The 27549-nt window shown below is 43.6% G+C and overlaps 1 protein-coding gene and 1 pseudogene across 1 annotated transcript in view; one reads left to right on the top strand and one right to left on the bottom strand.

The window, feature by feature from the left end:
• The window catches only part of SORD (sorbitol dehydrogenase), a 49547-nt gene extending 40855 nt beyond the window's left edge, over positions 1-8692 (bottom strand). Inside the window, exon 1 of the mRNA XM_053593468.1 lies at positions 8536-8692. Coding sequence (XP_053449443.1) covers positions 8536-8601 — 66 coding nt within the window. The 5' untranslated portion in view covers positions 8602-8692. The remainder of the gene's footprint in view (positions 1-8535) is intronic.
• Positions 8693-21848: 13156 nt separating this feature from the next.
• Positions 21849-22387, top strand: LOC128589225 (group XIIA secretory phospholipase A2-like; annotated as a pseudogene).
• Positions 22388-27549: the final 5162 nt, after the last annotated feature.

Here is a 27549-nt window from a genome sequence, read left to right as displayed (position 1 = left end):
ATGTCTACCTGTAAAAGACTGAAACTGGACCCACACCTTTCCCCACTCACAAAAATTGATTCAAGATGGATAAAGGACTTAAATTTAAGGCATGAAACAATAAAAATCCTCCAAGAAAGCATAGGAAAAACACTGGAAGATATTGGCCTGGGGAAAGACTTCATGAAGAAGACTGCCATGGCAATTGCAACAACAACAAAAATAAACAAATGGGACTTCATTAAACTGAAAAGCTTCTGTACAGCTAAGGAGACAATAACCAAAGTAAAGAGACAACCTACACAATGGGAAAGGATATTTGCATATTTTCAATCAGACAAAAGCTTGATAACTAGGATCTATAGAGAACTCAAATTAATCCACATGAAAAAAGCCAACAATCCCTTATATCAATGGGCAAGAGACATGAATAGAACTTTCTCTAAAGATGACAGACGAATGGCTAACAAACACATGAAAAAATGTTCATCATCTCTATATATTAGAGAAATGCAAATCAAAACAACCCTGAGATATCATCTAACCCCAGTGAGAATGGCCCACATCACAAAATCTCAAAACTGCAGATGCTGGCGTGGATGTGGAGAGAAGGGAACACTTTTACACTGCTGGTGGGACTGCAAACTAGTACAACCTTTCTGGAAGGAACTATGGAGAAACCTCAAAGCACTCAAGCTAGACCTCCCATTTGATCCTGCAATCCCATTACTGGGCTTCTACCCAGAAGGAAAGAAATCCTTTTATCATAAGGACACTTGTACTAGACTGTTTATTGCAGCTCAATTTACAATTGCCAAAATGTGGATACAGCCTAAATGCCCACCAACCCAGGAATGGATTAACAAGCTGTGGTATATGTATACCATAGAATACTATTCAGCCATTAAAAAAAATGGAGACTTTACATCCTTCGTATTAACCTGGATGGACGTGTTAGACATTATTCTTAGTAAAGCATCACAAGAATGGAGAAGCATGAATCCTATGTACTCAATTTTGATATGAGGACAATTCATGACAATTATGGTTATGGGGGGGGAAACAGAAAGAGGGAAGGAGGGAGGTGGGTGGGGCCTTGGTGTGTGTCACACTTTATGGGGGCAAGACATGATTGCAAGAGGGACTTTACCTAACAATTGCAATCAGTGTAACCTGGCTTATTGTACCCTCAATGAATCCCCAACAATAAAAAAAAAAAAAATTTGAGGGAAAAAAAAAAAACAAGCTTCTCTGCTCAACTCACTGGAACACTTATGCTACTTTCTATATAATAAAGTGTTTCCTGATTCCAGACTCACAAATAAAGCCAATTAAGTACTTTCTACTAAATTGTTGTAATTTTGACAAGTATTTTAAATTGTTCTGTGGAAAAGTTTGTATAGTTGGCCTTCTATATCTTATGTTCTGCATCCACAGGTTCAACCAACCAAGGATCAAAAATAGTTTTAAAAAATTAAAATGCACATTAAGAAACAACACAGTGCAACTACTACTTATATAGCACTTAAATTGTATTAGGCATGAGTAATCTAGAGATGATTGCTTTTGCTAACTTTATACTAGAGATCAGCTCAGTGGACTTTGAGAGAATGTTCAACCTTGTATTTTGACCTCAAGTTTGCCAGGACCAATGCGGCTAGAACAAAGCCTCTAAAGATAAAGTGGCCAATTAGGAAACTTCTGGATTTTCCTCCCACCCTCAAAACACCCTTCAAGTATTCAAGTATGGAGAGGGAGAGAGCTTCCCTATTTTTCTTCCTCCCCACTCCAGACTTGAATACTTGAAGGGTGTTTTGAGGGTGGGAGGAAAATCCTAATTGGCCACTTTGTCATTACAGGCTTTGTTCTAGCCGCATTGGTCCTGGCAAACCTGGGGTCAAAATATGAGGTTGAACATTCTTTCAAAGTCCACTGAGCTGGCCTCCAGGTTCTCCTGGCTCCATCCAGCCTTGGTTCTGCTGATAACAATCTTTCTATAATGCAAATCTGTTTAAAGTCTCCAGTGGCCACCATGTCTCCATCTCATCTCCAACCACATCAGACTCATCCTGCACTCACTCATCTCACCTCATGGAAGCCATTTTTCCCTAGCCAATCCCTCTCCTTCAGGAATCCACATTAGGTGGGAAGTGAGGCATCTAGGATGACTTCCTATTTCCTGTGGGAACCTGGGGAGATTTAACCATGTTGGAACAAAAGTGTCTGGGAACATCCAGGTGGGGTATCCAATAGGCAGGTAGTTGTATTACTGGAACTAGTGCTAAGTTGTCACCTCCTGCAAAAACCCTTCCTGGTCCTTATGAGGCTGGGGAGATGACTCTTTACTCTCCTCTGAATTTCCTTAGCACCTAGCATTGAATCCACACAGGATAGTTAAAGGACTGTTTAATTCTCAGCAGTGATACATATACAAAAATTTCCTCCTGCTTCAAAATGTATAAATATAGCCATACATGATCTTATTAGATGATTCTTTATATTAAGTAAAAATATGAAGTCTCTGATTTTTTGTGGGATGCTCTAGTCTATTAGTAATCTTGATTAAATGCTTGTGGTGTTCAGGTCTATGTAATTGAATATTTAAATTTTTTTTAAATTATTGAGCTGAATATTGCTTTGTAAAATTTGAAGATGTTTCCCCCAGAAATTAATGCTCCCTGGCTTAATGCTGTGCAAATCTGGTTTTGGGAAAATGCACCAGCAGCCACACTGAGGGACTTCTAAATTGGATCCTAACACTATATATAACGTGTACACGTTTCTCGTCCTTCTTAATTTCTCTGCCATGCAATTTTAAAAGAGAAATTTCTTCCACACCTGTAATTCTATTTTTTCCCCTAAGCATAGGGCAACTTACACAGGACATTAAAATCCTACTTGCGATATTGTGTACTGCTCCTGCTGCCTTGAGGGGAAAACAGTAGCTTTGTGCCCCTTGGCCTTTTGCAGAGAATGGCAATAATTTCCAGATGGCAGTATTTGCTGGATTTAATTTCCTGTTTGAATTTGAAGGGTTTATCTAGTTTGGTTGTTGAAACATAATTAAGATAAAGGTAAGGGAGGTATTTCTTTATTTGCTACTACCTAATTTCCCTTTTCCTGAAGGAGTTTTAAACTCTATTTTTAGTCTCAAATGCCTCCGACTGGTAAATCCAGTTCCAATATTAAAGAGTTAAGTAACCTACATCTCCTCAATATTAGGATAATCTCCCTGGCTTAAACCAGCTGCTCCTTCAAGACTGTCAGTGCCCTTTCATCTGATCATATAGAAGCAACTGGCTCTGTCACCTGGTGGCAAAACTAACCAGGGAAAGAAAGGGACATGAGGCGCAGGACAACTTGAGCTGCCAGTGTTCATGATACCTTCTTATACAATCACCCCAAAATCTTAACAGTAAAATAAATATGGCAATGACATTTTGAATATGTTGTGTTACAGATGCAGAATTATCGAGTGATGCCTGTGGCTCAGTGTGCAGGGTGCCGGCCCCATATATGGAGGGTGGCAGGTACAAACCCAGCCCCGGCCAAACTGCAACCAAAAAATAACCAGGCGTTGTGGCGGGCACCTGTAGTCCCATCTACTCTGGAGGCTGAGGCAAGAGAATTGCCTAAGTCCAGGAGTTGGAGGTTGCTGTGAGCTGTGTGACGCCACGGCAGCCAGGGCACTCTACCGAGGGCGATAAAGTGAGACTCTATCTCTACAAACAAACAAACAACAGCAAAAACAAAAACAGATGCAGAATTATCTTATCTTTAAAAGTATTATTATTCAACTGAGAGTATATGTAGTGAGAACAAGATGGAGTCAGTCAGACTAGGGCCGATATGGCCCAACTGGCCTGATTGGTTTAGGCCCTAGGAGACCTTTCACCTCCTGTCTCCCATTCTCATTGTTGTAAATTTAGATCCTACCCTAAAGATGCCTATCTTTTTTTTTCCCCATAGCAATCTAAAGATTCATGGATGCCTATCTTGAGTAGTTTAGGACAACTGATTTAGGAAATTGACTTTTGAATTGGAACTGTTGTAATAGATCACTGAGTTATGCTGATTATTATTTAAAATAAGAGTCTTTGCTTTTTATGTAAGGAAGAACAGAACAGTCTTGGAGAGGCTACTCTAACTGTTCTCCAGAATTTCTGGCCTTTTACAAAAAAGTTTGGTTGACCTATCCCCATCTCTGCATACTGGCTTACAGTAACAGGTGGCCAGACCCTCTCCATCTGGTAACACAAGCCAGTCTTTTGACCTTGGGTCTAATACATTGTCCCAAAGAGCAAAACCTCAGGAAATACCTTCATCCAACCTTGTTTAATGTTTTGGTGATTTGCTTGTTTTTTGAGACAGAGTCTTGATCTGTCACCCAGGCTGCAGTATAGTGGTATCATCATAGCTCACTGCCACCTCAAGTTCCTGGCCTAAAGTATACAATAGCTGGGACTATGGGGCACACACTACCATGCCCGGCTAATTTTATTTTTGAGATGGAATCTCACTATGTTGCCCTGGCTGGCCTTGAACTCCTGGCCTCCTGCCTCTCAAGGTGCTGAGATCACAATGTGTGACAACCAGCTTGCCCACCCCCTGACAAATGTTTAAACTAGATGCTCATGCATTATTTTCTCGGCCCTTTATAATTAAACATCAACCCCAATATTCAAAAACGAGTGTTTTTCTTTAACTTGCTGTCTCTTTTTTGGCTAATCAATCATAAAATAAAAATCTGACTACATCCCCTCCATGGTGTTCAGTTCCCTGTTCAAATGCTCATGCCTGAAATCTCCAAGAACTCTCAGAAATAAGGGAGATAAAGTGTTCTCAGAAGACAGTCAATGAAGTGTTACTTGTGATGCAATAAGTACAGAAATTGAGAGGAGCATTTAGAAATGTTTATAGCATTTTGACACTGCCACAACATCCAAATGTATTGATGCAAATAAATCAGTCCACGGCCGATTGAAAATAAAAACAAAAGTGGTCCTTCACGATGGACAGTTTATGGTGCACTGTATTAAAGTACCCAGCACTTGCCTGGAATGCAGTAGGCACTCAACCCATTCATTCCCCTCATTTTCTTACCATTCACAGGAACAACTAGAGCCCTAAAAAACAAGCTGCTTCCACCCCTACCCCTCAACCAAATACAGCTTCTGTGGAGAAAAACTAATTCAACTGTTTTATATTCCAACTTCATAACTTCATAATTCATTTCCCAGTTTAAAGCAACTTCTGGATTTCTCTAAAGACTGGCCAAAAAGGCATAAAATAATTAATAAACCAATATACAGTTGAGTGAAAGATTATTGCTGGCCCCATTTGTTTAGGATTGTCCATATGTTTGAAGGTCTTGGTCTTTATCCATCTCTTTTTAACCTGAGATGCTTTCAGTGTTCGATTCTCACCGGCTCTGGCCTCCTTAACTCTACAGGTAGCACTCCCATGAGTGGTGCGTGCCGCGTGCCCTGCTGCACCTTAGCGACTCCTCACACGGCCAGAAGATGAATACTACTATCATCCCCTCTCCATGAAGGCTCACACCTGTAAATCCTAGCACTCTGGGAGGCCGCGGCTGGTAGATTGCCTGAGTGCAGGAGTTGGAGACCAGCCTGAGCAAGAGTGAGATCTAAAAAAAAAAAAAAAAAGCCAGGCATTCAGGTTGCTGTGAGCTATGATGCCAAAGTCACTCAACACAGGATGACTAAGGAGACTCTGTCTAAAAAAATTAGAAGAAGAGGGTGGTGCCTGTGGCTCATAGGAGTAGGGCACTGGCTCCATATACCGGAGGTGATGGGTTCAAACCCAGCCCTGGCCAAAAACTGAAAAAAAAAAAAAAAAAAAATTAGAAGAAGAAAACATTTCAATTCTTCCCTCTTCTCTCTTTGTAATTCATATCCAGCCTCGCCTATTTTTCTTCCCAAATGCAATACTGTGCTAACTTTCAGGCCCAGGAAATCCTGGTTTTCATTTGGCTTTCCCACAGAGAGAATAGGCAGTTTCTCCTCAAAGCTTCCCAGGACTCTTTCTCCCTGTTGTTGCCTCTGATTGAGGACAGGTAGCCCTCACCTTCAATCCCAAACCACAGACCTGGTTCACCTTAAGGAAGAGGAAGAGGTGCAGAAATACCCTACTTAAAGGGTCCCTGTGAAGATGCTGGGGAAGTCAATGCCTGGGAAAGAGTAGCAGTAGTGGCAGGGCCCAGAGGGTCTGTGCTGAATCTCCTCTGCTGACAGCTGTTTCTGCCCCCTTCTCTCCAGTGGAGGGCCTCACTCTAGGAAAATATCCTCCACTTCCTTCTCACTCTGCATGTTCAGCTCAGTCTAGGCAACCTCAGCCATTTACAATTTCCAAGAGAGCACTATTTGGGGCAGGACAACTCTTTGTTGTCCAGGATAGCGCTGTGCACTAAAAAGTCTGTAGTTACGTCCTTTAGTCATTGTGACAACCAAGCCTTCCTGCCACACTGGAAATGCCCCTCAGGGATTGGTGCAATGCTCCTCAGTGGAGAAGCGAAGGACTCCTAAATCTACACCTCCAGTCCACATAGCATTCCTGCAATCCACACCCCTGACCCAAGGGAAAGTCCCAAAGGCATGTTTGAAAACTCAATCTCATCAGTTTAATCTACTTGGTCAAATAAATGATCCCACCCACCTCCCACTCTCAGACTGAACCTAGGAGTTCTCCTGAATTTGTCCCTGAACATGTTTACCCATTTAGTGTACCACTCCCACAACCACAAATGAAATTCTCTAGCCCATCATATTTTCTAGATCCTTTAGTATACAGCCACTCTGTCCCAGCCCCTGATCCAGTCAGAGAGTGACTTGTAATACAAGGCTGATGAGATAAAGTTTAACGTGGGTTCCTCTCTTCTCCAGTCTTCCAGGCTTTGTCTACAGAAGACTAGAGGTAGTCTGCCTGAGCAGTGGAAGAACATGAGTTTAGGAGTTACAGCAAAACAGAAATTAATTCTAATTCTGCCACTTACTAGGTGAACGACATGCAGCAGGCCCTAACCAGGGACTCTCTTATCAAAGCCCTGAGACCGTGCCATAATTGTTTACTCTGTCTGTGTCCCTTGGGAAGCTTGGGGACAGAAGCTTTGTCCTCCTCCTCTCTGTGCTCCAAGCCCCCCAGCCCAGAGCATGGCACATAGTAGGCACTCTCTCGTCTAGTAAATGTTTATGGAATAAAGGACTGAGTTGGAAATCACCCTGTAAGCTGTGTAGAGCTATACCACCTTTCCTTCTTTGTAATACTATCTGGTATTTGTAGCAATAAGCCCTAACAGTATCACTTTAATTCAGGACCTTGGGTGGAGGCTCCAAGGTAAGCAAAAAGCACTATAATGGGAGCCTGAACTTCTGAGTTCCTGTCTTTGCTCTGTAACTAACCAAGCCTATCACCTTGGGCACGACATTTTCTTCAGGGTTGGGGCAATGGTTCTTAGTCTGAGGTCTCTAGACCCCCAAAGGCTTAATAGGGGTCCTTGAACAATCTGAACTGCAAACTCACTCAGTTTGCATTCCGTGAGGAGAGAGACCACAAGTTCTCAAACAGCAAAGAACTGCTAATCTAGATAATCTGAGTTCCTGTATTTTAGACCCTGATGCACTTTCTTTGAGAGGACAGAGGTGTAGGGGAGCAGCAGACATGGCTGGCACTGGTCCCACATACCCGCTACCATCCCAGGCCTATCTGACAGGGACTTTGTCAAGGGAACCCTAGCATAACCACAAGGCTGACTAAGCAGCTCCTAAACTTTGGCTTCATAAGCCAAGGACCAAAACACAGGGTCGGAAGCGAGGCAGAGGAGACAGAATACAGAATGTTCCTAAAGGGACAGGGGCATGACATCAGAAAGGAAAATGGCTGGACTAAGGGAGATAAGGAGGTCAGAAGCATTAGAGACTTGGGGACTATCAAGATCCAGAAGTCTGGCACAAGCAAGAGGGACACCAGGAGTTCTGTAGATGGAGGCCTGGACTGGAAGGAAAGGAGAGGAGCTGGAACTTTCTGAGTGATGAGTATTCTTGTAATCATAATAATCCTCAAGAGAGGTTTTTAGCAGTCCCAAGCAAGGGGCATTAAATAGAAGTTCCACAGTTTTTAAGTGTGCTTTGTTTCCCTACCCGCTCCTCCGCGTTGTCTGCCCAGAGAAGTTCAGGGCAGGTCCTAATTCAGGCAGTCTTTCTAGTGTCTTTTCTGAAAAATACAACAGACTGGATATGGGCTATGAATCTGCTGCTGGCAAAGGTGGGGGAAAGCTTCAATTAGTGTGCAACTGTCCCGGGCGCCGGCCACGTGCCAGCCACGGGGGTAGGTTCTGAAAGACACGCGACAAGATCCCTCCCCTTAGCAACAAACGCCAACCATCACCCCCAAACCCCCAGGGCAACCAGCTAGCCTCTGCGCAGCCAGGGCGCTCAAGGTGCCGGGCCGAGGAAGACGAAGTGGGAAGCCAGGACTGCGGCTGGGCTCTGAGGAGAAAGGCAGGGTCAGGCGGACTCCCCACCCTTCTTCCCGTTTTACCAGGCGCAGGTCCCCGGGTCCATGCACCACCAGGGAGAGGTTTTCTAGCTTGGTAGCCGCCGCCATGTCTCTCTTTCGCTCCTAGTACAGTCTGGAGGCTGCAAGACCTGCAGAGCCTCTGGTGATAGCCCCGCGGAGGGTCCAGGGCATGGGGTGGGAGGCGGGGCCTGGGCTGGGCGGCGCGCGCCGGGCTGGGCCGGAGCGTCCGGGTTTCTGACAGATGAGGCGGGGCTAGAGCGGAGGGGCGGGGCTAGTGAGGGGCGGGACTGCCCGCCCCCTCCCGAGCAGGTGGGGGTTGAGGAGGGCGCGGGCAGGGGCCTGCGAGGGGCGAAGCTGGTGATCCGCTCCGTCTGCTGCGTCCTGTTTTTGTCTGCCCTGAAAGTAGCCTGCAGAGATTAGCTGCAGAAGCAGGGAGATGGGGACTGTGAGGAGCTGTTGAGAATGCAAGTTCCCAGGACCCACACTGAGATACAGTAAGTCTCCTTCTGAGACGAGACACCGGGTCTGTATTATTTATTGGCAATGAGAATGCTGAGGCTGTGAGTGGCGCTGCAGTAATGCAGCATCCATGTTGTCCACCCCCCGCCCGGCCGGTCCTGAGCACCCAGCAAAGGGCTAGTCCTGACACGACTGGGAGTGAATGAATCCGTCCATCATCCCGTGGGCCTGATGCATCAGTGTAAAGAGACGGGTGTCTGGCTCTTGCTCAGGCTGCTGTTGAACTCCTGAGCTCAGGCAATCCATCCACGCTTGGCCTCTCAGAGTGCTAGGATTACAGGCGTGAACCACCCCACCCGGCCCAGAACTTTATTTTAATCCTCTCTTTAAGTCTATTCTCTGACAAACACAATGAGATTTTACCCTCTGGGGCGGGAGTTGCTTTCTTTAAAGGCCCAAGTCTATAAGGGCCCCTCCCTCCTTTGAGGTCAGAGCTCAGAGTATCATTCCCTGAAGCCTCTTCTCTTCCCCCAGCCACATTGTTGATCCTCTCAGCTCCTCCTGGAGACTTACCCCAGTGCCCCCAGCCCTTTGAAGATGTCTCCCTCTGGTCCTGCATTCCCAACATGTGGGACACAGCCTCTACTTCCAACAGTAATCACCTCTTTTCCCCAAATGCATGGGAAGTCCAGTGAGCGCAAGGCCTCATTTCTTAACTAGAACCTGATACAGTACAGGAGCTCAAAAACAGATTTGATGTTGAAAATGGATCAAGCTGTGGAGGCCCCAAAGCTGAGTGTGTGTGTTGGTGCAGGGTAGGAGGCTGTTACCAGGTGCAACAATACAATGAGATGAGTTTTTGCAGGGGAGTACTTATACAGTCAGGTTCCTTGCTTAGAGACACCTCCCACAGGACTTAGCTGTGCTTGGCTGGTTCTTCCAGCAGCTCTTGCACTTGGCTGCTGAGCAGGTTGTGCTTGAAGAGATGAAGCGCCTGCCTTCACTTACACTGGGAATTTAAAACCTAGTTCCCTCTCTTTAACCTGTAGGGTTTCTCAAGCATGTCTTTCCAGTGGGTGAAACTGAAGGAGAAGACCCTGGAACAGCTTAAGAGCTTGCTGAAGGACCACTTGAAGCAGACACTTCTTCACTTTTAAATTACAAAAACAACTAGAGCCAAAGCAAAGGTCCCTGAAATAATGACAGAATGGCCACATGGAGTGGTATTTGTTTCCTCCTGAGCAGTAACACTTTGAAACTAGCTCCATAAGCAAGAAAATATATATATTTTTAGTTTTGTTTGTAGTTGTTTTTTTTTGTTGTTGTTTGTTTTTTTCTTTTTGTAGAGACGGAGTCGCACTTTACTGCCCTCGGTAGAGTGCCATGATGTCACACTGCTCACAGCAACCTCCAACTCCTGGGCTTAGGCGATTCTCTTGTCTCAGCCTCCCGAGTAGCTGGGACTACAGGCGCCGGCCACAACACCCGGCTATTTTTTTTGTTGTTGCAGTTTAGCCGGGGCCGGGTTTGAACCCGCCACCCTCGGTATATGGGGCTGGCGCCCTACTCACTGAGCCACAGGCTTATGTTCCAAGTACCCACGCCAGTAAGATTTGCTGACCAAAACTTTAAGACTCTGTCTCAAAAAAAAAACAAAACTTTGTAACTTTCTGTAGCACTTTTGAGGGAATCTCTTTGCAGCTATGAGACAACTACAGAGTCTTATACCACCTGTTTGTCCAAAGACGACAAGATAAGTGATACCCCACCACATATTGTGCCCAAGGACACACTCAGACTGCACAGAAGGCTGAAAGAATGACCAATATCAATCCCTAGAGCACTGTAATACTAAAATCCCCACCCTGGGAAAGACTTATCTAACATTTTTCGATCATAGGATGTATGTACTAGCATGATTTCTCACTGTGCTTGCATGCCCTGCACTCCACCCCAAACAAGTAATGGTGCTCATGCCTCTCATACATTATTCATTTCACCTGGGGTGGGGAGGGGGGACCCCGGCCCTGTTGATTGGGGAGGCAGATTTGAGGCAGTCCGTACTTCCCGCCCACCTCCCAGTTGGCACAGCCACTGTAATAAGTCTTTTTTATCCCTTGACAATCCTCCTTGTCTCAGTAATTGGCTTTCTGTGTGGTGAGAGCAGCGAAGCCCGCTTATGGGTACATTACCAATTGTTTTGAAGGTTGTTGGCTAGAGGCAAAGATATTTGGAGGGGTGGGAGAAAATTTTAGAAATATATTCTATGACTAGGACTCTTTACAGACAAGGTTAAAAGGTAAATCAAGAAGCATTCTTAAGAAACATACATTTTTGGCTCGGCACCTGTGGCTCAAGCGGCTAAGGCACCAGCTACATACACCTGAGCTGGTGGGTTCAAATCCAGCCCGAGCCCGCCAAACAACAATGACAGATGCAACCAAAAAATAGCCGGGCATTGTGGCGGACGCCTGTAATCCCAGCAATTTGGGAGGTGGAGGCAGGAAAATCACTTGAGCCCAGGAGTTGGAGGTTGCTGTGAGCTGCGATGCCACGGCACTCTACCCAGGGCAACAGTTTGAGGCTCTGTCTCAAAAAAAAAAAAAATTAAAAAATTTTTAAATTGAAAAAAAGCAAGTTGTTGTGCTAGTATTTAAACAACTTGTTGTGATACTTTCCTAAGAGCTCAGCATTTGCAGTGGTGAGGAGCTGATTTTCTAGGCATTTTACTGAGTAAGCAGTAAAATGTTGGCTTTGCCTTTGTTGGTGGCCTGCTTGGCACAGCTTCTTTGGGCCTCTGCTCAACTTTCCCAAACAGCACAGTGCTTTGAGTTGCTCTCTCCCCTGAATAAAGCTTTAACAAGTTGAGAAATTTCTACTAGGAAAATTTATTTGCAATTTAAAATTTAACTCACAGGTTACACATCCTCTGGGGCTGCATATCTAAAAGAGAGACTTTAACCCATCACAGATACTGGGTTATTACATGTCTGGATTATATAATGCACTAATAAGAAAAATCAGTGTGTCACAGCTCCTTGGTGTTCCAAAGGTCAGAGCAGTTCTAAAATTCTGCTTCTGGCTCTCACTATCAGGCTATCAACTATTCAATTGCTCAAACCTTTGAAGCAACAAAAAGCAAAAAAAAAAAAAAATGAGGTTTCTTGAACAACTTGTTTGTTACGGATAAGGTTATTGATGAAAATTAAAGTAGTAAAAACTTTGCAAAGGGTGAGATTAATGGAGAACACTCTAAGGAACTAGTCACATACCTTCCATTATGAAAGCACTAGAAGAAAGCATTAGAAGGGTTGGGAAGCTAGAAGAAAGTACTATAAAGCATTAGAAAAAGAGTCAGAAAATAGGAATTTTAGTTTAGAAATACTCAGGGAAGGGAGGCATTTGGTAGTAGCAGTGACAATGCTGGTGGCACAGGAAGAGTGGAAGGAAGGAAGGAGACCAGCTAAGAGCGACTTGGACTTGGATAAATGGTGGAAGTGGAGGTGGAGTAGAATAGAGAGATCCAAGATTTATTTTACAGGTCGGTTCCATGGGACTTGGTAAGAGATTGGCTTATGGGAGCTGAGAGGTAGTAGGAAAGGTTTGCTCCCAGATTCCTGACATGACTAACCAGATGGTTAGTCTGGATAACCTGAAGATGCTATTATCTGTTATGGGCAAGACTGGAGGAGGAAGAACAGTTTTGGAGGAAAAGATAGTGCATGTAATTTTGAATAGCCCAAGTCTGAGATGCTTTCTTTGCCCATTTTGTGTTGCTATAAAGGAATACCAGAGGCTGAGTAATTTATAAAGAAAATAAGTTTATTTGGCTCCTGGTTCTGCAGGCTGTACAAGAAGCATGGCTCTGGCATTGGCTGGGCTTTTGATGAGGGCCTCAGGCTGCTTCCTGTGTGTGCAGAGAGCACATGAAAAAGATGATGCAAGATGGGGAAAGGGGCTGTCAGGCTCTTTTGGGAACTCACTACTCACCTCCACTTTCAACATGAAGTTTGAGGGGACAAATCTCCAAACTATAGCAGATCCAAGTAATATAGGGTGCACTTGATATCAGAGTCTGGGAAAGTCTAGGCCCAAAAGTTCAGGATTAAATTGGGAAGTCATTGGTGTATAGACTATTTAAAGTGGTAAGTAAGAATGAGATAATCTAGGGAGAAAACTCTGGTCCAAGCTCTGAGCATCCAACATTGGCAAATTAGGAAAAGTGAAGAGAGACCAACAAAGGATCTGGAGAGTAAGTGAAGCCGTAACAAGAAAAGGCAGTGTTTTGAAAAGGAAGTGGCAAAGTGTTTAATACTGACAAGAAATCAAGATGAAAATCAGTGTCTAATGGAGTTTACAACTAGGGTAATTGGTAATCATGGAAAAGGAGTTTTGGTGGAAAGATGGAGCAGGAGTCATATTGGGTGGGCTCATTCATTCAGCAAAAATAAATGCTTATGACATGTCAGGTACAGGTGCTGGAGATACAGTCCCCACTTCAGAGGGGGGAGCCATTAAACAGTTAATCACAGAAGTAATGCCTCAACCGTAATTATGGTAATGGTTATGAAGGAAAAGAAAAGACTTGAGTAGTGCTTAGAAAGATTTGAGTAGTCATAGCAGGGAGGGAGGGAAAGGGTGTGATACCACTCAAGGAGCCACATACTTGGAGTCTAGGAGCAGGAAGACACATCATCAAAAGTCCGTAGTGTAGCAGGATCCCAGGGAACACGAGAGTGACACAAAACAACAAAAGCAACAGACCCAGAGCCCAGTAAGCAACGCAACACAGGGGTTCACATAGATCCTCCAGTGCTTTACATTGTTGAAAACACTAGCGTACAAGAAGACTTGTAGTAAGACTGCCTGTGGCTGAAGATCTTAGGGGGAAAGCTGGAAAATTATACTTCTCTAAGGTGCAAAGTCCATTTTTGCGACAAGAACAGGATGCATAGCTTAGTGGCAGAAGCTCCCATGGAACAGATTTGGTTCTGAGAATCAGAGGAGATAGGATTGAATAGGAATCCCCTTGACAAGCTTTCCTTGCAGGAGGCAGTGGGGAGATGCCGGTGGGCGGCAATATGAACAGCCCCACAGGTGCCTGTCTTTGCAGCTGGGAGAAGTAGAAGCTCAAAGAGCTCTTATAGACAACCAGGATTGTAGGGGAAATTCCTGTTAGCCTCTTTCCTTCATTGTCACATCTGCAAATAGCTGGTCTAGGAAGAAGTAACTCACCTCATTCAATAATTAGTTTTGAACAAAGAACCAAAATAAGAACTGTACAGACACACGCATTATAGGAAAAGAAAAAAAAGAAGAGGAAAAAGAAAATGCAGACAAGATTCACAGGAAAAGTTTTGCTGAGAAACAGATGAACCTGTGATGGAATACTTTGGCATAGACCTGAAGAAGGCATCCAAGGATGGAGGCAATCCAGCAGACAGGGTCAGACGGGGTCTACATGGGCGTGGGATGGGGCGACACAGGTCTGGTGGGCTCCTGAGTGGGATGAGAAGGGTATCCTTGCAGGGAAGTGGTCGTAAGATGAGGTGTCAAAGCCCTAGAAGGATGAGAAGCAGTCCAGGAGTGTGTGTGTGTGTGTGTGTGTGTGTGTGCGCGCGCGCGTGGTGGGGGGTGGATCACAGCCCAGTGTGGGGAGGATGCTGAGTGTGATAAAAAGGATGATCATTGGGTCTGCCAAGGCGAGGTGTTGGAGCCTGAGTATGTGGGAGAGGGCATTTGCTCAGGTGAGGAGACAGCCACAGAAGAGGGTTGATAAAACGCAAGTGAAACTGAGGGGTTAATTTGATCAGGGTCGACTGCCCTGCTTGCCTTTTGTTACTTTTTTCTCCCTTTTTCCATGTAACTACATGCCACAGGAACTGAAGGCCATGTCACTGAAAGCAGAAATTTAACCTTCACTGGCTACTTTATAAATAACATTCATTAGTCACTATCATAATGGTCACTTCAGTTGTTTTTACAGAACTTGGGCCAGCTCCTGTCCAGTTCAAACTGAGCAAGGTCACCCACCCTTCAAGGAGGCTTATGCAACTGCCTGAAAGGTGGCCTTTTAACATCAAAAGACCAAAAACTCCACCCTCATATGATGCTAATGCTGCCATTTTCTGCTCATATGTCCTATGAAATACCAATGCCATGAACCCCAACTACACTTGTGCAGAATGAATCTGTTACTTCATTTTTCCTCACTACTTGTCCCCATGCTTTAGTCAGGGATGTCCAACCTTTTATTTTCTCTGCCATGCATTGGAAGAATAAGGGTTGTCTTGGGCCACACATTAAATACACAAACACTAATGAAAGCTGATCATTAAAAAAAAAAAAAAAAAAAGGTCCATGCTTACTTTTTATGATATCTGACACCACAGATAGGGAAAAAAAGTTCTTGCAAAATCAGCATGGGGCCATGAGCCACAGGTTGGACGCCTCTGCCTTAGATCACCCCACTTCCCTAACTATAAATCTTCCTAAGCCTTATCTTCAGAGAGGTGGAGTAGTGATCTGCTCTCCTACCTCCTCACTTGGTGGCCTTGAGATTAAATCTTTTTTGTAAAACCTGTGTCACAGTAATTGATTAACTGAGTGTGGGCAGAATAGACCTGGACCTGGCCAATAGCATCAAAGATAATAGAAACTAGGTTTCTTGCTGTTGGAGAAGGAAGGTATAAATATGGAAAAAGAGAAAAACAAAATGACCCTGTGTGGTGTTAGATAAAATTGGAAGGATCTGTGTGAATGCATGATTTTCAGTATAGACAGAAAAATAAATAAGCATATAAATATTTGCATATGTATACACACACAGTCATTGTCTGAATGTTTGTGTTCCCCCAAAATTCATATGTTGAAACAGTAACTCCTGATAGTATTAGGAGGTGGGGACTTTGGGAGATGATTAGATCATGAGAACTAAACTCTCATCAATGAGATTAATTCCCTTCTAAAAGAGACTCAAAGAACTTAGGTTTGCCCCTTTTGCCATGTGAAGATGCAGAAAGAAAGTGTCATCTACGAGAAACTGGCCCTCACCAGACTCTGAATCTGTCAATCCTTTGATCTTGGACATCCCAGCTTCCAGAACTGCGAGAAGTAAATGTTTACTGTATATAAGCCACCCAATTTATAGTACTTTTTGTTATAGAGGAGCAAACAGACTAAAGCCTATATATGTGCACATGCCTCCCCAACACACACACACACACACACACACACACACTGCATAGCTCTGTCTATATAAGAAGCTTAGGGACAGTAACACTGAGAGCAAAGAGCACATATAGCACTCAAATCTTGGTTTCTAAATACCATTCTCCACTGGAAGGAACCAGGACTTCCTAAGAAAATGGCTAAATCTAGGGTCAAAGCAGGAAAAGTACAAGATGAACCTAGAGTATCTTGTACCAGAAAGTACAGAAGTGTTCCAAGAATGCTGGGGCATATTAAAGGGCACAGAAACCAGCATGAAGAGACTTCTATTGGCCAAATCAGAGGTAATCTGAGCATACAAATAATGATGGTAGCAGTTATAACCCATAGAATAAAGTGGAAAACCACAAATCTATATTGATAAATTATTTACTCAATTCAAAATTTGAGAAAGAATGGGTAGCCACATAATCTTTTTTTTTTTTTTTTTTTGTAGAGACAGAGTCTCACTTTATGGCCCTCGGTAGAGTGCTGTGCCCTCACACAGCTCACAGCAACCTCCAACTCCTGGGCTTAAGGCGATTCTCTTGCCTCAGCCTCCCAAGTAGCTGGGACTACAGGCACCCGCCACAACGCCCGGCTATTTTCTGGTTGCAGTGTGGCCGGGGCCGGCCCGAACCCGCCACCCTCGGTATAATGGGGCCGATGCCCTACCGACTGAGCCACAGGCGCCGCCCTAGGGTAGCCACATAATCTAAAAGCACCCTCCCCCCAAAATATTTTTGCACAGGGAAAAAGATTTAACTTTATGGTGGAGAAGCCTGGCATATTCCACTTGATTCAAGTGGTTGAAGTTAATCACTATGGTCAAACTAAAATTATTCACCACTTGTTAGGATACAGTCAGAAGCTGTTGGCTTTATTCCTTTAGTGATATAATGATGTGTAGATTTAACACAATTTGAGAAAAATATTTTTTTTTAAAAGGATGCAGTCAGAAGAAAACAGCATTACCATTGAGATATTCATGCCACAAATGCATAAACATGACACCTGTAATCCTGGCACTCTGGGCTGAGGAGGGAGGATCACTTGAGGCCAAGAGTCCAAGGTTGCTGTGAGCTATGATAATGCCATAGCACTCTATCCAGAATGAGAATGTCTCAAAAAAAAAAAAAAAAATTGCATAGGGAGGCTGAAGCAAGTAGATTGCCTGAGTTCTGGGGCTCAAGATCAGCCTGAGCAAGAGCAAGACTCCATCTCTAAAAATAGCAGGGCATCACGGCAGGCACCTGTAGTCCCAGCTACCTGGGAAACTGAGTCAAGAGAATCACTTGAGCCCAAGACTCTGTCTCAAAAAAAAAAAAAAAAAGACTAGAAAGGAATTGATATATATGAAAGACAGACAAAAGAGATCTAATATTTGCATAAGGGATTCCCTGATGACAAAAACCAAAATAATAGAAAATAATTTCCGTAAATAATTCAGGGAAAATTTCTAGAAATAAAAGAATATTTAAATACACAAATTGAGGGTCATATAATGTCCAAGGAAAAGTTAACATGGAAAAGTCAGCACAGAAGTAGTTACTGATTTTAAAGATAAAGGAAGAATCTTTTTTTTTTTTTTTTGAGACAGAGCCTCAAGCTGTCACCCTGGGTAGAGTGCCGTGACATCACAGCTCACAGCAACCTCCAACTCCTGGGCTTAAGCGAGTCTCCTGCCTCTGCCTCCCAAATAGCTGGGACTACAGGCACCCGCCACAACGCCCGGCTATTTTGTGGTTGCAGTCATCATTGTTGTTTGGTGGGCCCTGGGCTGGATTCGAACCCGCCAGCTCAGGTGTATGTGGCTGGCGCCTGAGCCACTTGAGCCACAGGCGCCAAGCCAGGAAGAATCTTTTTGAGTAGCAAGGCAAATGATCAAATAATTTGAGAGGGGAAAAAAACATTCAGACTAATCTCAGACTTCTCCATAGGAACAGTCATTGCTAATAGCAATGCCTAGGAAGTCCTCAAGGAAAGTAAGTGCCATCCACATCTTTTATACCCAGCCAAACTGTGGTTTATAAAAAAGGCACAATGAGACTTTTTTAAACATGCAAGAACTCAGGAAATATTGTTTCCATGAGCTTTCCTTGAAGAAACTACTAGATGATGAACTTACGTCAGCCAAGAGATGAATGTGAAAACTATTGCAAAAAAAAAAAGGCCAATAGGATAAAGAGAAAGTAGTATACTAATTTCATTATTTGTTCATATTAGGGGATTGATAATGCCTAAGAAATGAAGATTGAGTCCATTAAACTATAAAGATACTCAAAACAAAAATATAAATCTTCCAAATTTTCAGAAAAAATAAAAATACATACCACATTTTCATATTTTTAAAAGAATCTATGAAAAATAGAAGGCATCATAAAATAATTTGAGATAGTTATGACTAAGTGTGTCAATTTGATAAGTGTAAATTGGCTAAGCTAATGTATTAAAATAAAATAAATTTGGATTGGATCATAAAGTAAAATCCAACACTATGTTGTACATAAGGGATCCAAAATAGAATAATTTATAAATCTTTACAAAAGAAGAAAGTAATTGTTGTAATTTTAATATCAGGCAAGGCTAACATTGTGTTAAGGGATACAAAGAAATAACTTATAAAGAATGCAATTTCCAAGCGAGTTACAAAGCTATGAATATCTAAGCACTAAATATCTTAGCACCAACATGAATATTAATTAAAACATGACATCATAAGATATACAAGGAAAAATGGAAATGCACTATTAGGAACCTTAAAGACATAGAAGGGCTCACTAGCATAATTAATAACATAGATAAAATGTGGTTCTCTAAAAAGAAAATACACCTTCCTTTTAAATATCTCTGGATAATTCACAAAAATTGACCATATGTTAGGCCAAAAAGAAAATACATAAAGTATAAATAGTACAAATAGTACAGATAGCATCTTGTAAACATGAGGCAATAAAAAAGAAGAGAACACTTTATAACTTGTTTTATGATGCAGCATAACCTAGATACTCAAACCAGACAAAGATATTATAAGAACGGAAAATTATAGACTGATCTCTCTTATCAATAAAGATACAAAAGTCTTAAAATGTTAGCAGATCTTGGCCGGGCATGATGGCTCACACCTGTAATCCTAGCACTATGGGAGGACAAAGCTAGTGGATCACTTGAGCTCAAGAGTTTGAGACCAGCCTGAGCAAGAGTGAGACTCTGTCTTTACTAAAAATAGAAAAACTAGCCAGGAGTGGTGGCCACCTGTGGTCCCAGCTACTTGGGAAGCTGAAGCAAGAGGATCACTTGAGCCCAAGAGTTTGAGGTTGCTGTGAGCTATGATGACACCACAACATTCTACCCAGGGTGACAGATAGAGACTCGGTCTCAAAAAAAAAAATATATATATATATGCAACTATTAATTGCATTAATATATTTAAAGCATGTATAGCATTAAAAAGCCCAACAGCATGATTTATGTGTAATGAGATTTGAACTACTATTGTACATGGTATAAGATTTCATCATCAGAAAACATAAATAAATCACCTATCGAAATGTCCATTTGGAAAATTTGATTTTTTTCAAAGTCATCTCAGAATTATTTGGGGAGAGACTGAATTTTAAAATCAGACTGATCATGGATAGAATAACAATTCCTTTTTTTTTTCCTTTTGAGACAGTCTCAAGCTCTTGCCCTGGGTAGAGTGCCATGGCATCATAGCTCACAGCAACCTCCAACTCTTGGGCTCAAGCGAGTCTCTTGCCTCAGTTTTATCTATTTTAGTAGAGACAGGAGTCTCACTTTTGCTCAGGCTGGTCTCGAACTCGTGAGCTCAAGCAATCCACCAGCCTGGGCCTCCCAGAGTGCTGGGATTACATACATGAGCCAACACACCCGGCTGGAATAACAATTCTTTTGGGTTGTTTTTTTTTTGCCCAACCCCCCAAATAACACATAATTCTTATAATTTATCAGCTACCAGCAAGGTGATTTTAGACAAGTTGAAAAGTTACCAAACCTTTTTTCTTTTTTTGAGACAGAATCTTACTCTGATGTCCAGCCTAGAGTACCATGGCCTCAGCCTATCTCACATCAACTTCAAACTCCTGGGTTCAAGCGATCCTCCTGCCTCAGCCTCTGGAGTAGCTGGGACTAGGTCCCTGCTAAGATGCCAGCTAATTTTTCTATTTTAGTAGAGGTGATCCTCTCAGACTAGCCTGAGCTCAAGTGATCCTCTAGCCTCTCCCTCCCAGAATGCTAGGATTGATTACAGGTGTCAGCCACTTTGCCAACCTAACAAACCTCTTAGTGTCAGTTTTTTCAGCTTTAAAATAACAATAACACTACTCCATGATGTCCATTTATAGAATTAATGAGACGGTATTTATATGGGAAATATGCTTGGATGATACCCCCAAAGTATCCCTGAAACTTAGAAAAAAATCAGTGAGAACTAAATAAAAAGGATGAGGTCAGACACCAGTGGAAAAGACACAGCCAAAGGGATCCTTGTAGATGTGTGATAGTCTCAGGAATACCCAGATAAATTAAGATGGCAGGGGCAGGTTGTCATCCTGGAAAATAGGAGCTGGAGGCCAGGAGGGTTGGCTCACGCCTGTAATTCCAGCACTCTGGGATTATAAGAGGGAGGACAAGGCGGGTGGATTGCTTGAGCTCACAGGTTCCAGACCAGCCTGAGCCAGAGGAGACCCTCTCTCTAAAAATAGCTGGGTGTTGTGGCCAGCGCCTGTGGTCCCAACTACTCCGGAGGCTTAGGCAAGAGAATCGCTTGAGCCCAAGAGTTTGAGGTTGCTGTGAGTTATGATGCCACAACACTCTACCGAGAGAGACAAAGTGAGACTGTCTCAAAAATAAAAATAATAATATGAACTGGACTGATCTGGATTGAGTTATATTTAAACCTAATCAACTGCATAATAACGTGGGAAGGAAAAAATGTCCTAAAAGAAAAGGTACTTAGTCTCCAAAACCATCCTGGAATGACAGGTTTTGATTAAGAGCATGTAGAGCCAATGCCCAGTGGGGACAGCCGGTAGGTAACAGACTTGGAGGCGAAGCGGGGTGGCACCAGCCATTGAGCCCCTCTCGCACCTCCTTCCACTCCAAGGTTTCCCCGATCACTGGGAGCAATATTCCAGTGACATGTTGACCTCCACGCAGATTTGCCCAGAGGACGGGGAAGCACTGATGAACGAACAGGCACATGCATCGAATCCCTTAGAGCTGTGTTGGTGGAAATCTAAAAGCCCTACGACTGGGACGGCAGCCACTTCATCTCCCTTAGTGCGTTGGAGATGCTGGTGAGAACATTTGTAGCTTCCATTTTTTTCTCTCACCCCGCTCTAATTATGTTATGTGGCAATGAGTAAGGAAAAGGAAGCTTTGGTGACTCAGGTTTCTGATGTGCCTGTCACATGGTTCATCAATGACAAGACAGCGAGGACGATTTCTCAGGCCCAGGAAAGCGGGCGCGCGGGCAGCTCATCTTCGCTGCGGCGCGGCTCCTGGAGACCGTTCTGTGAAGGCGGCTGCTGCGCGCAGATCCGCTGGGAACAGAACCCGCGGCCCGCGCTGCCGCTTAGTGCGTCCCAGGGGCTCCTTGGGGTTGCGACCGGCTCCGGGGACCCAGGGAGCCCGGCGTTGCGCGGATGGCCCTGCTCCCGCGGTCCGCGCTCACTCTCCTGCTGCTTCTACTGGCAGCCGGGGTCAGGAGCTGGCCCAGACCACCAACTGGAGGGACACCCTGAAGACCTTTTGGAACGGCATCCACAAGATGGACAGTACCTGACCGCAGCCTTGGACCTCCTAGGAGGCGAGGACGGCCTCTGCCAGTATTAGTGCAGAGACGGATATAAACTTTACCCACGTTATGATTACAGCCCTCCCCGAGGAAAGGATATGGCTCTCCATTGTTTGGTGTTCATCTTAACATTGGTAGCCCTTCCCTGACAAAGTTCTGCAACTAACATGACAGGTGCTATGAGACCTGTGGCAAAAGCAACAAAGACTGTGACAAGGAGTTCCTCCAGCACTGCCTCTCCAAGACCTGCCGAAATGTGCAGGACTAGCATGTGAAACAACCGTGGAGCTCTTGTTTGACAGTGTCACACGTTTAGGCTGTAAACCGTACCTGGACAGTCAAGGAGCTACAAGCAGGTGTTGTTATGAAGAAAAAACGGACGTTTAAAGAGGATACTGACAGCTGGTGACAGATGATGGAAGAACATAACCTTTGACCAAAAACTAATGTTTTTACAGCATAAAACTATCTTATCGTGTGAAAAGATTATTTTAAGACCATCAAGAGTTTGTATTTTGACATTAAAACCTCAAAGTAAAACAGAGTGGGGGAGGCTGTGAGGAGGCACGCCTGCCTTCTCAGCTGTCTTCCTGGTGGTGTTGCCTTAGTGTGCCAAATTGTCTTCACCAGTATGTGTTAAGGGGAGAATTTTTTTTTTTTTTGTAGACAGAGCCTCAAGCTGTTGCCCGGGTAGAGTGCCGTGGCATCACAGCTCACAGCAATCTTCAACTCCTGGGCTTAAGCGATTCTCTTGCCTCAGCCTCCCAACTAGCTGGGACTACAGGTGCTTGCCACAACGCCTGGCTATTTTTTGGTTGTAGTGGTCATTGTTGTTTGGAAGACCAAGTCTGGATTCGAACCCGCCAGCTCTGGTGTATGTGGCTGGTGCCTCAGCGGCTTGAGCTACAGGCACCAAGCCAGCTGTCAAGGATCTTAAGATAGGGAAATTATCCTGGATTATCCAGGTAAACTGTAAATCCCAAGTGTCCTTATAAGAGGGAGGTGGAAGGGGCTCTTACTACAGCAGAAGGCAGCAACATCACAAGGAAATAGGATGCTACATGACTGGCCTTCAAGATGGTAAAAGCTGCCACCTTTGTCCTAATCTAACACACACAAAAAAACAGATTTACAAAACACGTCGATGAAAAGATCATCATTTTTTCTCTTGTTGCAACTTCTTTCGCTCTGGACCCTGGGTTATGGGATTGGTAGAGAGGTTTAGAGGAAAGCTGTGGCAAAAGGTTCTTCAGATCCTTCCCTCACCCAGAATAAAGAGAGTCAGTCAGAGAAGTCCCTGAATACACTTCCCCACTGTCAATGAGGAGATGAGAAAAGGTGAGGGTTGGATGAAATAATACCAGGAAAGCCCTGAGAATAATACCTGGCTATATTAGTTTCCTATGACTGCTGTAACAAATTACTATTAAATAATATACATTCATTCTCTCTGTTCTAGAGATCAGAAGTCTGTGCTCAGTTTCACTGGGCCAAAATCAGTGTCCGAAGGTAGAGCTCCCTCCAGAGGCTCTAGGGAAAATGTTTCTTTCTCTTTTTCTTTTCCATCCTCTACAGCTGCATTCTTTGGTGGCAATTTCTTCATGATCATGGTATCTCCCCTGCCAGGTAAGTATGGTGACAATTTCTTCCATCTTGCTTACATCTTCATTTTATTTTGAAATTAGAAAAAAAAATTTTTGAAACAGAGTCTCACTCTGTTGCCCCAGGCTAGGGTGCTGTGGCATCAGCCTAACTCGTAGGAACCCCAGACTCCTGGGTTTAAGCCATCCTCCTACCTCAGCCTCCCGAGTACTTGGGACTATAGGCACCTGCCAGGACATCCAGCTAACCAAAGGGTATGAGTTTTATGGTTCAAAATGATAGCTATCACATCTCCATTCCAAACAACAGGCTAAAAGAAGACAGAGTAGACGGGGGCCAGAGGATACATACCAAATATCTTTAAGAGAAGTTCCCAGCTGCCATTTCTGCTGTGCATCCATTGACCAAAACATTGTGTCATAGTCATACTTAATTTCAAGTGAGACTGAGAATATAATCTTTTTTTTTTTTTTTTTTTTTGATGCAGAGTCTCAAGATGTTGCCCTGGGTAGAGTGCTGTGGAATCATAGCTCACAGCAACCTCAAACTCTTGAGCTCAAGTTATCCTCTTGCCTCAGTTTTTCTATTTTAGTAGAGACAAGGTCTGGCTCTACCTCAGGCTGGTCTCAAATGCCTGAGTTCAAGGGATCCTTCCGCTTAGGCCTCTTAATATATGTATATATTCTTTGAGATGGAGTCTTACTATGTTGTCCTCGGTTGTATGCTGTGGCATCACAGCTCACAGCAACCTCAAACTCTTGGGCTTAAACGTTTCTCTTGCCTCAGCCTCCCAACTAGCTGGGACTACAGATGCCCTCCATAATACCCGGCTATTTTTTTTTTTCTTATTTTAGTTGTCATTGTTGTTTGGCAGGCCCGGGTTGGGTTCGAACCCACCAGCCCCAGTGTATGTGGCTGACGCCCTAGTCGCTGAGCTATAGGCTCCGAGACTTAATTTTTTTTTTTTTTAAAGAGATAGAGTCTCACTATATTGCTGAGGCTGGTCTCAAGCTTCTGGCTCAAGCCAATCCTCCCATCTCAGCCTCCCAAGTGACTGAGACTACAGGTGCACACTACTGTTTTCTCTTCCATCTTGATAACCAGCAACATAGCATCTTGTTTCAGTTGTCATATCATGCTTTTTCTGTATATAATAAGTCACCTAAGCCAAGAGTGGTGGTCCATACCAGTAATCTAAGCACTCTGGGAGGCCGAGGTGGGAGGATCCCTTGGTTCAGGAGTTCAAGACCAGCCTGAATAAGAAGGGGACCCCGTCTTTATTAAAAATAGAAAAAAAATTAGCCAGACAAAGTGGTTGGTACCTGTAGTCCCAGCTACTTTGGAGGCTGAGGCTGGAGGATCACTTGAACCCAGGAGTCGGAGGTAGCTGTGAGCTATAATGATGCCACTGCACTCTAGCCTGGGACAACAGAGTGATTCTGTCTCAAAAAAAAAAAAAGTCACCTACAAGCAATTTGGTAACTAATTAATGATCAAAAGCTTAGTTTCTATTGTGGAAGGCTGCATCAGATTGGCCCCTTATCTTTGCCCTTCCGAAGCTATCTGTGTCATCAAGGAAGCTGTGTTAAAGAAACACAGAAAACAAACCAACACCCTGCTACATTTGTCCCTGTGGCCTGAGTCACAGGGAAATGCAAAAGGAAAAGTACCAAGTATCCTATCTGTGACCTGACTCTGCCCCAGGCCAGACTCAAGTGATGACTATAGCACTTCTGAAGTCCCTGTCAGTTTGAATCCAGGTCAGGACTGGTGATACCACTGGGTCTGGGTCCTGACTCCGTATCAAGATCTCTTTCCTCTGAGAGTTTTCTAAATTTTCTAGGCTATCTGAACATGGGGGAAAAGAAGTACAGTCATCCCTTAGTAACTTTGGAGGTTTGGTTCCAGGAACTCCTTCAGATAGAAAATCCACAGATGTTCAACTTCCTTCTATAAAATTTTGTAGTATTTGCATATAACCTATACACATTTCCCTTACGTACTTATCAATATAGATTGTTCATAATACCTAAATATAATGAAAATGCTATGTAAATAGTTTTACAGTATTTTTAAAATTTGTATTTTTTAACTATTTTGTTTCCAAATTTTTTTTTATCTGATGTGGAACCCATAGATAAGAAGGGTCAATTGTATGTGAGCCCTGTATCTAATTTTTTTTTTTTAGACAGTCTGTGTTGCCCAGGGCTAGAGTGCTATGGCGTCATTATAGCTCACAGCAACCTCAAACTCCTGGGTTCAAATTATCTTCTTGCCTCACCCTCCCAAGTGTAGCTAGCTGGAACTACAGGCACTTGCCACAACACCTGGCTAAGTTTTTCTACTTTTTTTTTTTTTCTATTTTTTATTTTTTCCAGTTTTTGGCCGGGGCTGGGTTTGAACCCGCCACATCCAGCACATGGGGCCAGTGCCCCACTCCTTTGAGCCACAGGAACCACCCTATTTTTATTTTATTTTATTTTATTTTATTTTATTTTATTTTATTTTATTTTATTTTATTTTATTTTATTTTATTTTATGTTACTTTATTGAGACAGAGTATAACTTTGTCACCCTCAATAGCATGCTGATATCATAGCTCACGGCAACCTCAAACTCTTAGACTCAAGCAATCCTCTTGCCTCAGCCTCCTGAGTAGCTGAGACTACAGATGGTTCTCACTCTTGCTCAGGTTGGTCTTGAACTCTGAAGCTCAAGGAATCTACCCACCTTGACCTCCAGAGTGTTAAGATTACAGGTGTGAGCCATTGCACTGGCCTTAACCATCACTTTTTATAGGGAGACATTTGAAATTTACTCTCTTAGTTATTTGGAAATATATAATACATTATTATTATTATTTTTTTTTTTTTAGAGACAGAGTCTCACTTTATTGCCCTCAGTAGAGTCTGTGGCGTCACAGCTCACAGCAACCTCCAACTCCTGGGCTTAGGTGATTCTCTTGCCTCATCCTCCCAAGTAGCTGGGACTACAGGCACCTGCCACAATGCCCAGCTACTTTTTTGTTGCAGTTTGGCCAGGGCTGGGTTTGAAACTGCCACCCTCAGTATATGGGGCCGGCGCACTACCCACTGTGCAACAGGCACCACCCAGTAATACATGATTATAGATGATAGTCACTTTGGTGTGCAATAAATCTCAAAGTCAAAGTCTATTCTTTCTGTCTATTTGAAACTTTGTAGTCCCCTAGATCAACAACTTCTTTTTTTTTTAGAGACAGAATCTCACTTTGTCACCCTTGGTAGAGTGCCGTGGCGTCACAGCTCACAGCAACCTCCAGCTCTTGGGCTTAGGCAATCCTCTTGCCTTGGCCTCCCAAGTAGCTAGGACTACAGGCGCCCACCACAATGCCCAGCTATTTTTTTGTTGCAGTTTGGCCAGGGCCAGGTTCGAACCCTCCACCCTGGGTATATGGGGCTGGCACCCTACTCACTGAGCCCCAGGCTCTGCCCATTTTTTTTTTTTTTTTTAATTTTTGAGACAGAGTCTCAAGCTGTCACCCTCGGTAGAATGCTATGGAGTCACAGCTCACAGCAACCTCTAACTCTTGGGCTTAAGCAATTCTCTTACCTCAGTCTCCCAAGTATCTGGGATTACAGGCACTCGCCACAATGCCCAGCTTTTTTTTGTTGTTGCAGTTGTCATTGTTGTTTTAGCAGGCCCTGGCTGGATTCCAACCCACCAGCCTCAGTGTATGTGGCTGGTGCTGCCTACCCACTGAGATATGGGCACTGCTGATCAATGACTTCTTATTCCCTCCCTCAACTCTCTATTTCTGTGAGTTCAACTTTCTTCACAAATAATCAAGATCATGTGGTATTTGTCTTCAGTGCCTGGCTTATTTCACTTAGCACCAGGTTCGTCCATGTCATAAATGACAGGATTTCCTCCTCTTAGGGGCCTTGCTGTCATGATGATGCTATGAG

Source organism: Nycticebus coucang, chromosome 6 (assembly GCF_027406575.1).
Source record: "Nycticebus coucang isolate mNycCou1 chromosome 6, mNycCou1.pri, whole genome shotgun sequence".
Taxonomy (NCBI): Eukaryota; Metazoa; Chordata; class Mammalia; order Primates; family Lorisidae; genus Nycticebus; species Nycticebus coucang.
This window is presented reverse-complemented; position numbering and strand designations above follow the sequence as displayed.